The sequence below is a fragment of the Sinocyclocheilus anshuiensis genome, unplaced genomic scaffold, assembly GCF_001515605.1.
Source record: "Sinocyclocheilus anshuiensis isolate Anshui unplaced genomic scaffold, SAMN03320099.WGS_v1.1 scaffold394, whole genome shotgun sequence".
NCBI lineage: Eukaryota > Metazoa > Chordata > Actinopteri > Cypriniformes > Cyprinidae > Sinocyclocheilus > Sinocyclocheilus anshuiensis.
The window spans coordinates 1,005-13,006 of NW_015542343.1; the positions used below are offsets into that span (position 1 = coordinate 1,005).

The 12,002-nt window shown below is 34.3% G+C and overlaps 1 protein-coding gene across 3 annotated transcripts in view; it reads right to left on the bottom strand.

The window, feature by feature from the left end:
* Positions 1 to 10,878: 10,878 nt before the first annotated feature.
* The window catches only part of anos1 (anosmin 1), a 70,204-nt gene continuing 69,080 nt past the window's right edge, over positions 10,879 to 12,002 (bottom strand). For all 3 annotated transcript variants that reach the window (XM_016489752.1, XM_016489753.1, XM_016489751.1), the window contains exon 14: positions 10,879 to 11,251. In XM_016489752.1, coding sequence (XP_016345238.1) covers positions 11,190 to 11,251 — 62 coding nt within the window. In that variant the 3' untranslated portion in view covers positions 10,879 to 11,189. The remainder of the gene's footprint in view (positions 11,252 to 12,002) is intronic.

Consider the following 12,002-nt stretch of genomic DNA (forward strand, 5'->3'; position numbering starts at 1 on the left):
GTGCGTTTTGTGTAACTGTTTTCTCATGTTTTCATGTACATATGCTACATTGTGTTCATATGAATGGAAGTGAATGGAAGATCAAGTCTAGTTTGATCACACCTAATAATGATGGTGTTTTTTGTCATATTGTCATTTTGCAAAAGCAAACAGCAATTAACGGCCGTGATTTTACGCAGTTTAAGAGTATTTCCCTGCCGTATATTCACCATAACATGCCTCATTTCTTCAACAGCGGTTCTTTCAGAAGACTTCACATGCTGAAACATTCAGAGATTTCAAAGACGCTCAGGTCAGGAGTATTTCTCCAGCTTGTCTTATTTAAGCAGTTCTCTGTCTAATTCAAAGAACGGATGGAAAAAAGCCTCCATGACAGAGTTGATTACATCTGAGCGGCTCCTGGTAGCAGAAGCAGGACTCGGGCTCCCCTCGGAGGGAAGACGACCTTTGACCCACGCTGAAGAGCGTCCAGATCCGTGATTACAACTCGATACGCACCATTGTTTCCTAACATCTCTACTTCCATTTGGACGTAACGCACCTGAATATCATAACCCAGAAATCACGCAATACGCTGCAAGAAAATCATGTTCTTCCACAGCATTATTTTATCTTGTTTCCAGTACAAATATTTAAACATTCTTAAATCAAGATACGATAACTTACGATAAGTCTTATTAAGTTAAGTTTTCTTAAAATATATCAAATATAAGTGAGCTTTTGCTTAAAACAAGAAACAATATCTGCCAAACCTTTGATTTAGGTTTTATTTTTTTTGACACCATTTGTCTGGTTTTAAGCAAATCTCACTTAAGCTTGATATGAACACAAGAAAACAAGTGATAAATGTATCTTGTTTTTAAGAATGTTCAGATATTCGAACTGAAAAGCAATACAAAAATTCAGTTTAAAAACCATTTTTTGCTGTGTACATTAGATATTCTATCTTTTTAAAGCATTTGCATGGTTTGTTATGAAATTGTAATTATTTAACCACGAAGTAATATTCAGACATCATTTACTCACCATAGCGTTGCTCCAAAACGGCAAGACTTTCTTTCTTCTGTGGAAGACAAGAGATGTTTAGTAGAAAGTTTGAGCAGCTTTTTCTCTTTTGTATTTTAAATACATTTTAAAATGATGTGACGTCATTGATGCCAAACACATGATTGATAATGATGTTGAAATTCTGAATATGAGACAGCAACAGAAATGTAAGAATTACTGCTGAGGGGAAGATTATCAGTGAATCATGTCTTAAATCAAGATTCATTTCCTTGAGAAGCAAAATAAATTAAGATAATGTCTTGTTTTCTGAAAAACTTATCAAAATAAAGTGTATACTCCAGGTAAACAGGCTAAGAAAATTAACAGATATTACCATACTTCCCCAGTTGATTGATTAAATTAAGAATTGCAAACATTTTCTGAAATCTTGTATTTAAATATGCAAATGATGTACCATGTAATTGCACTAATTTGCATACATTTCCAGAAGATAAATCTGAACATTGGAGGAAGCCAGGTTCAAAATCCTTGTTTGAGTTTGTAGAAATATTAGAGTTAAAGGTTTTTCCAGAGGGGATTTTTTTTATAATTTTTTTTTTATCACTCCATAAATCAGAAAATAGTCAACAGGCAGAAAACAGACACATTTTCACCATATTTTAAGCAATAAAATGTTCCTCAGGTGAATGATATATGAACAAACTCCTCTATAAAAACTTTCAGAATGTAGATAGGAATAAAACTGTAATGTTTACTGTATGTGCTGCTGAACTGGAGAAAAAAAATAGATGAAATGCAATAAAATAAACACGTAAATGTGTAGTTTGCATGTTTTCTTTCCACTAGTGAAAAGCCAAATAGCCTCAAAATCCCAAAATTGGCAGATGCATGAAAAAAAAAAACAGTAAAATATTACATTTCCAGAAAACAAGACTTAATATCTTCTGTCATTCTGCATTTCAAGCATTTTGCATTTTAAATGCATCTTAATTTAAGGATCTTTAAATATTTGTACTGGAAAACAAGACAAAAATACTGAGGAAGAACATCATTTTTGCAGTCTGTCTGTTTCTCACACAAAGCATCATATGACTTCAGAAGACTTCAAAACAGTGCATTATGATACTTTATGATGTTTTTTTGCCATTTCTGGAGCCTGAGCCTTCACTTTTATTGTATGGACAGCAGAAACTTGGATATTCTGCTTTTTTATTGCACCAAAGACAATAATACAAGACAAATAAGACAAGAAAAGAATACTTGAAACAACATGAAGGTAAATAAATCATGAATAATTTTGAAACTTTTCTTTAAAAATATGACCCTTATTAACATTCTCGCTGGAGTAACACAGTATTTGTTTATTTCCCCTTAAAAGCAGAGTCTAGGGCAGATGACCTCTAACAAGCGTGAAAAGTTTACATACCTGAAGTATTTCTAAATAAATACGGGAGGATGTTTTTCCTCGGCAGGAGAGATTCAGATAATGGCGTCTCTGGGGATGCTCTTCAAACACAAGCAAGCCTTCTTGACCTCTGACCTTTGCCCTGGAGGGTTCATCAAATCTAAGCTGTTTTGATTTGCCACACATGACCCCAAAGAGCCAAAGTCACCGTCTACAAGAGCCTTTCTAGGAATTTCTGGGGTGACAGAGTAAAAAAACACGTCACACAGAAAGAACAAAGTGCTAATTAAAGCAATAAGCCACTTGAGGCTGTGATTTATCCACATGTTATGGGTGTGAAACCATCTTAACCGCGGTAAAATCACTGTAACCGAAGGCCTCAAGTTGCTTATTGCTTTTAAAACAGTAAAAAAAAAATGTAAACAGTATAGAACACCAATGTTCAATACAATTACATTTAGGTTATGGAAGCGTGTTTCTGTCATAAAAAACATAAAAAGATAATTGCGACTTTTTTTCCATCACAATTGCAAGTTTATATCTCATAATTTTATCGTTTTTTCTCAGAATTCTGAGTTTACTTCTCACAATTCTTTTTTTTTTCTGCCACAGAATAAAACAATATAAAAGGTAATTGTTACTTTTTATCTTACAATTCTGACTTTTCTTCTCGGAATTGAGAGTTTATTTTGCAGTTGTTATCATAATTCTGAAATTGCGACAAAAAAATGTTATAAACTCAGAATTGTGAAGAATTCAGTGAGAACTGAGAATGAGAATACCTTTTTATTTTATTTTAATTTTTTTTATTACGTGGCGGAAATAAGCCAGATATTTACTTAAAATTGCAAAATATAGACGTTCATTTCCAATAATTAAATTCTGAATTGTGAAATAAAATGTTGCAATTACCTTTTTTATTGTAAAAAAAATAAACGAAAAAATTGCCCGAAGTAAATTCAGAATTCTGAGAGAAAAAAAGTGAGAATTGTGAGATAAAAACTCAATTACTTTTTTTTTTAATTCTGTGGCGGAAACACGCTTCCATATTTAGTCATTTTTAATAATAATAATAATAATAAAAGCAATTCTGAGAAAAAAATGGCCAGATATTTAGTCACTATTGCGAGGTATAAACTCAAATTTCTGAGAAGAGTCATAATTGTGAGATAAAAAGTCGCAGTTACCGTTTTTATTGTTTTATTCTGTGGCAGAAAAAAAAAAGGTTTACGAGATGGGAAAAAATGTCAGAAATGTGAGATTAACGACCTTATTTTTTACTCCGTGGCAAGAAATAATCTTCCATATTTAGTAATATTAATAATAAGAAGAAGAAAATGTCTAAACACTGGATATCTGACAGCTACAGGTCACTACACTAAACCATCACAGAATATGATGAAATATGTCAGTTAGCAGATTAAAAAATAAAATAAAAAAATGAACGGCTTTAAATGCATTTCTGAAATATCTGTGCTTTTTCTGCTGTGAGTCCTGGTTAATCTCTGAGCGACTCTCACTGTCAGCGAGTGTGATTTGCTTCACAAACCCTTCACGCTTTGACTAACAGCTCAGTGGAGTCTGTCTCCGGCTTTCGTGTTGCCAGGAAGGTATTTTTCACGAGTAAATAATTATGGATCGTTCATAACTTGATGGGGACACATCAGGGAGAAGTGGCAGTGACGGATGTGCAATGTTTCTGCTCACGGATGACATTATGAGTGATGCTGCTAAAGTCATTAGGAGAATTTCATCATTTACTCAGAGAGCGTATATCTTTCGCAGTTCTCAAATGATACTTAAGAGAATATCGGCTTTCTGGTTGAGGCCTTAAACACACACACACAGCGCTGAGAGAAACTCTGTCATTAGTCAGTGTGTGTGTGTGGCTTTACTCAAACACCTGCAGTCCCACCGCAGTTTGAGATGAATGCACAATATATCGCCTCCACAATGAACAGGAAAAACGGAGTAATTCATGTTGGGATGATAATTCTTTTCATATGTTTTCATAGAGTCAGTTGCTGATATTCTTATTTATTTTCACACTGCTGATTCACCTGTTTGTTTTAAGGTAATATATATATACATACAGGCAAAATATTTTTTTTTTTCGTTCTTTTTTTTTTCTCCCCATGCACTGGCCAAGTTTGAGTTTTTGGGCTATTTGGCTTTTCGTAACATGTTGTTTCAGACTAGCGGAAAGAAAATATCTAAAATGCATTACGTGTTTATTTATATGTTTGTAGATTTTAATTACAGTATGTAATTGAAATATATTTAAAGGCTGTTTTTTCAAAATGAGTTTTTTTTTCTCCACTTTGGTAAAACTTGCACACACCAAACTTTACAGTTTTATTCCTCTCTATATTCTGAAGGTTTTTACTGAGGGGTTTGTTCATATATCATTCACCTGGTTTTATACAACATTTCATTCCTAAAAAAATGTTTGTTTTTTTTGTTTTTTTTGACTGCATTTTCTGGTTTATGGTGGGTTATTTTGCTTCCATCATTTGTCTTCTTTCAGACTAGTGGAGAGAAAACATCCAAACCCATTTTTCCAGTAAAAAAAAATCCAGTGCATTTTATTGCCCTTTATCTATTTGCATCTGTAGATTTCAATTGCAATCCGTGTCTTTTAAAGCCGTTTTCTCATAATTAGTCTCTTTTCTCCACTTCAGCAGCACTTACATATACCAAGATTTACAGTTTTGTTCTAGTCCATGTTCTGAAGATTTTTACTGAGGGGTTTGTTCATATTTCATTCGCTGGGTTTTATTGTTGCACTTTATTTGCATCTGTAGATTTCAATTACAATGCATATTTTTAAAGTTTGTTTGTCCACTTCAGCAGAACTTAGATACACCAGATTTTACAGCTTTATTCCTCTCTGTATTCTGAAGGTTTTTACTAAGGGTTTTGTTCATATTTCATTCACACTGATTTATATAAGATTTTACTCCTAAAAACATGGTGAAAATGTGTTTTTCTGTGACTGTTGACAATATTTTCTGATTTATGGAGTGATAATAAGAGAAATCCAAAATCCCCTCGGTAAAAACCTTTAACTCTAATGTGTCAACAAAATCAAATAAAAATTTTGAACCTGGCTTTATCAAATGTTTAGATTTATCTTCTGAAAATGTATGCAAATTAGTGTTAGGTGATGCATAATTTGCATATTTAAACAGAAAACTTAAAAAAGACTGCAATTTTTAATGTAATAAATCAACTGGGAATGTATTATGACATCTAATCAATTTTTTACCCTATTCATTTGTAGTGTCTTGTCTTAATTCGTGTTGGTGTATCTACCTACACATGGATGCTTGAGCTCAAAAACGCAGTGGGTTTCTTGCATGGCACATGTGTTCTCTGTTCTTCATTACATGTAGACGAAACATCCTAGTGGCTTGGCAGAACCAGTCTTTCATGTGTGTTAGTGAAGTTTCCCTCTGCAGAGTCTAACCAGAAACACCCCAGAGCCCTGAGCAAGGTCACGGGGTCTCCTGCCAGCCTGCAATATCTAATAAAAGAGGAAAGGGACAAAATGGAAAATGGTAGGATTTGGCAACGCGCTTCTACACATAAAGGCTGTTTTCACAACGATGCCACAGAAGAGCCATTTTTGGTTTCCAAAAGAACCTTTCAGTGAACAGTTTTTGAAACAAAACAACATTTTTTAATTAGTGTGAAGAACATTTTAATAGTCTGAAGAAACTGTTTTCCAATATAAAGAACCATTTGTCCAATGGAACGTTTTGATGGATGATAAGATAATCGTTCCACCTTAAGAACGTCAACAGATCATTTACTATTTGACTTCGAAGAAGTGCCAATATAGAAAATGTAAACATTTAAAGTTGGTTTAGATGGTTTGAAATTATTAAAAAGGGATGCAGAAGTACTGGAATGATTGGATCATAAACAAAACAAGACAAAAAAAAAACTAAATTCTACATTCAAAACACTAAATATTTAAATATTCACAAATAAATAAAGCAGAACAAATCATGCAACAAAACCAACAAATACAGGTCCCAAAAGAGTGTTTTGTCAAAACGATACCACAGAAGAACCATTTTTGGTTCTTCAAAGCACATTTCAATTAACAGTTCTTAAAAAGAATCATTATTTTCTTAATACGAAGAACTATGTTTCCACTATAAAGAAGAAACCTCTTGTGCAATGGAAAGATTCCATGGATGTAAAATTAAATGCTAGTGAAAAAACTTTATTTTTAAGATTGTAGGCACATCAACAGTCGTTTAACGGATTGATTTCAAAACAGTGCCCATGTAAACATTTAAAAGGTTAAAGTTGATTTAGATGGTTTAAAATTATTAAAAAGGGACATTGTAGAATCCAGAAGTATTGGAACGATGGGCTCGAAAACAAAAGACAAAAATACAAACGAGCCAATGTGAAAATTAAAGTTGTGAATATTGGTTTGAAAATATCAGAAAGGGACACTGTGGGATGCAGAAGTATTGGAATGATAGAATAAAAAACAAAACAACATGAAAATACAAACAAAACAAAACAAAAACAGTACAAATTCAAAACAAAACAATGTTTAAATGCTCAGAAATAAATCAAATAGTACAAAACATCAAACAAAACCACCATAAAAACACTACAAATGTAAATAAAGCAAACAAAAACCAAACTAAAACAAAAATTAATACTCTTTATGTAAGCAAGACTTAACCACCACAGCAAAGAATGTAAATCACATGCATCGAGATGAAAAGCACACAGTGAAGGTCGCATGAGACCTGCAGCGAACAGAAAAGAGCAGCTGAGTACTGCGTTAATCTCCAGAACCGGTTCAGAGGAGAAAACGAGACATGTGAGACGCTGTCAGTCCTCAAACCCTCCTGCTAAACGACGACAACGACACAAGATCAAAACACCAGAGGAATCTCAATCAGTGCATTAAAACATGCTTGCATGAAAACCCTTGATTATATGAAAACATTATAATGCATTATCAGATTTTCTTTTTAGAGCATTTAAAAGAAGGAGCCACAAAACACTGTCGATTGTCACTGTCCTTTGTTGCTTTTAAGACGTTTTGAAGGCTTCAGACGAGCGGCATGACATCTGTAGGAAAGCAGGACTGAATAGAAGATTCTGGTTTTGACCCTGAGAGAAAGAAAGCAGAGCTGAGCTCAAGAGGATTAACTCACATAGACAGTCAGGAACTAATCGATTGTGACATAATAGACCTGTACATAAACATAGTGAAAGAACATCACTGAAGGATGAAGAGAACAGGGACAGAAGGTCACTGGATAATGGACTGAAATAACTGGACTTCAGCCTTGTTTCTGGTGTAAAAAGAGCTGCCAACATTTTCAGAAAGGAAAAACACAACACTGGCGTTCAGGACTCCCACAGCCTTCAGTGCTCAAATACTGTACAATTAGAGATGTGCACTTGCAAAACGCTGCCTCGTAAAGCTTTGAAACCTTTGCGAATTATTTTTCAAACTAGTGATGGGGGCTTTAGAAGCACTGCTTCGTGAAGCTTTTAATATATTATACTTTAAGTTTGTAAAAGCATTTTTATGCATGCTTTGGCCTGAGTTTTTGTTGCATTTACACAGTGTTCGACGTCACCAGCGTGTGGAGTTTTGTGCACTTCGAAAAAGTGAATCATTTTACGAAGCAGTTAGTATAAGACCCGCCCCCCTTCATTACCATTGCTATGTCCGGCAAGCCATCTCACATAGTGAAAAATACATCGTGAACTGATCATCTCTTCCTCTTTACTAGTTATAGCACAAAATAAACATGAATGAACATCAGATGTTGTTTCAACTACGGAAAGAAGTCAATACACACCATTTTTCAAATGTAAGTACACGATATAAATCTACTCTCCTGTCTGGTTTGTTGGACAACATGGCAGATTCAGCTATGATTGGTCAGATCGCCTGTCAATCAAACCCTGCAAAGGATCAATTGATTCAAAGCTTTGAAAAGGTTAGTTTCTCATCATGTCACTTTTCCGAACAAGCAATACGGAGTACATCAGACAATATTTCAGGTTTATTTTTGTTATGTCATAACGGTTTTGAAATTACTGTTAAAGGGGTCATATGATGCTTTTTTAAAGATCATTATTTTGTGTATTTGGTGTAACAGAATATGTTGACATGCTTTAATGTTCAAAAAACACATTATTTTTCAAATACTGTACATTATTGTAGGTCCTCTATGCCCCACCTCTCTCAAACGCTTCGTTTTCTACAAAGTCCCTCCTTCCGACAAGCGCAGTCTGCTCTGATTGGCCAGCTGACCCAGTGCATTGTGATTGGCCGAACACCGCAAGCACTCGTCGGAAATGTAACGCCCCTTACCATAATCGCGAGCTTCATCTTTCAAAATAAATGTAAATTTTACAAGTAAAGACCAAGCCCAAAAGGGGAACAGAGTCGCGTGACAGACACAGTGATGAAACTGGTATGTGTTTGCAGTACACAAGCCACGGTTAAGACAGCTGAATCCACTGTGATGAAACTTGAAATCGCATCATATGACCCCTTTAACGTGTTAACCGTGTGATTTTTACCTTAGTTTTGTACATTTATAGACATTTATTGACACATTTGTATAATAAGGTTTGGGCTTATTAACACCAGTTATCACCAGCAAACAACGAACAGTTATCAACAGTGAATCATTATGCTAAGCATTTGGTTCAACTGCTTCAAAGTTTCGAAAAGATTAGTTTCTCTTATAACTACTTGAATCTTGACAAGGAAGTAAATCAAACTTACCTGAATAATAACATCCAATGTAAAGACTCACTCAGAGTCATGGCGAAGGTCAAAAAAGGCAGCAGTTTCAACAGTCAAATCAGCAATTCTCAATCTTTTATTTATCAACCAAACCCCTTTGGCTATCAAGTTAATATTTCAAGAATTTCTTCACATGTCCATCGTTTTCTAATGGGTTAACAGTCAAATTACATGCAAGTAAATAAGTATTTCATATATTTTTTAAATGATGTTGATTGCTTTTATAGTGTTCAACAGAACAATTTTCCTTCTCACAGATCTGAGGTTCATCACTGCAAATGTTTTCCATAAACACAGGACTACAGATGAAGGAGTAGAGGGTTTATTTTATTATTTAAAAGTATGTACAGGTTCTATCCAGGGAAATAACGGAACATATGACTATATGTACAATTCACTTTTTTACATTGTCTTTACAAGAAGTTGTCTGCCTTGCTAATACATGGAAAAAATACACACACACACACATACGAATGAAGCGTTGCAATACACACATAAATAAATATCAACATCAACATCCACTGACTGCCACAACAATATCTCTACAGCCAAGAACATAAACAGTTTACATAATTTTATCAGAAAACACGCGTATGTAATCATTAATAAACAAAACACTCTCTGTTAATCTTTAATGAAATATTGCTAACATATTAATAAGAGGCAACAATTGGATCGTTTATGCCCAATCGTTCAACCAAAAATGAAATTATTTAATCACACTCATGTTGTTTTGAGTTATGAGCTAAGCATTTCCCAAAAGCATCATAAGCCTTAGTAGATCGTCAAAAAACATTGGCACCAACGATCTCTGCAATCTAATTAGGCTTACGATGCTTTTGGGAAATGCTTTTCCATTCAACAAGAGCTCATCTCTTAGCTGCATTAAGATTCTTCAGAAATGAACAGCATATGATTTTGCAATGACATGAAAGCGAGCAAATAATGACTGAATTAAGTGAAGGTTTGACATGCATCATTGGATCAGCCTTTGCTCTCAGTTAATGCTGAATGTTATTTGATGTCAAACTGATAAACTGCAGTTTCTCCACAGCTGAATCACATATTCGTCCATTAAAATGTAACTCGATTTCATATACGGTTGAGGTCAGGTTGAGGTTCAGAATCTGCAAAATGTTAATTATTTTACCAAAATAAGATGGATCATACAAAATGCATGTTATTGTTTATTTAGTACTGCCCTGAATAAGATACTTCACATAAAAGACGTTTACACACAGTCCACAAGAGAAAAAAATGCCCCATTCATTTTTTATTCTTAATACTGTGTTGTTAGCTGAATGATCCACAGCTGTTTTTTTTGTTTAGTGATAGTTGTTCATGAGTCCCTTGTTTGTCCTGAACAGTTAAACTGCCTGCTGTTCTTGAGAAAAACCCTTCAGCTCCCACAAATTCTTTGGTTTTCCAGCATTTTTGTGTATTTCAACTCTTTCCAACAATGACTGTATGATTTTGAGAGGAAAAACCATGCATTAAGGGCTGGGGGGTGAAAACTTTTTGAATTTAAAGATCAAGATTCAACTATTATTTTCTCTTGTGGACTATATGTAAACATCTTTTATGTGAAATATCTTATTCAGGTCAGTACTAAATAAACAATAACATGCATTTTGTATGATCCCTCTTATTTTGGTAAAATAATTAACATTTTGCAGATTCTGAAAGGGGGATGTAAACTTTTAACCTCAGCTGTAGTATGACGGAATTGCCAAGATTTACCTCACCCGTTGACATTAACTTTCTTAAATGGTGTAAATTCACACATAAAACATTGCTGTTGCTCGAGAGTTCAGGGTTATTTCAAAATCAAAGTCATTGCAATGAAAACCGCAGAGCTTGAGAGAGAGAATGAGGGTGAGGTGTTCAGAGCAGATGCTGAATATCTGTGGTTTCGGGTCTGTCGAAAGCTGCGATTAGCTGCACGCTGCGTTGCGTCTTCTGACCGTTTCAGTGTTTCTCAGCTGAAGACTTCTGATGCTGCTGCTGCTGATGATGATGAAGACGAGCTTCTGTAAAGAACAAAAACAAATGTAAACATCACTGTGAAGGATCTGTATTAAACGTGTTATTTTTAGAGAATTGTCATTGCACTGAATGGCTGAAAGTGACAATTATAATCTGAATTTTCTGGTCGGGATGCATCAGTTCACTTGGAAATGAAGTTGTAAGTAATAATGCATTTCAATATTTGATTCTATGAACGTTTTGTTGCTTTTGAGTGAAGTTCTGTAAAGTTGGTTTAAAATGTTTCAAAAGGGACACTGTCAAATGCAGAATGAAGGGAATAAAAACAAAAAGATGAAAATGCACATGAAACAAAACAAAAACAGCCTAACTTCAAAACACCAATTCATAAAATAGAACAAAACATGAAACAAAACCACCATCAAAACTCAAAATGTAAATAAAGCAACTTAAATGCAAACTTAACAAAAAAAGTATTAATTATAATCTGATTTTCTGGTCAGGATGGACCAGATCACCTGGAAAATAGGTCATTTTGCCAAGGTGCCGGACTGATACAATAATAATAAATTTTAATATTAGATTTTGTTAACTTTTAGTTACTGAAGTGTTAAAATAAAGTGTCAATATAGAAATGAAAATGGGTGAAGTTAGTTTAGATGGTTTAAAATGTTTAAAAAGACACATTGTGAGATGCAGAAGTATTGGAATGATGGAATACGCACACTCACCCACACACACACACACACACACACACACACACACACACACACACACACACACAGCTCAAAAGAA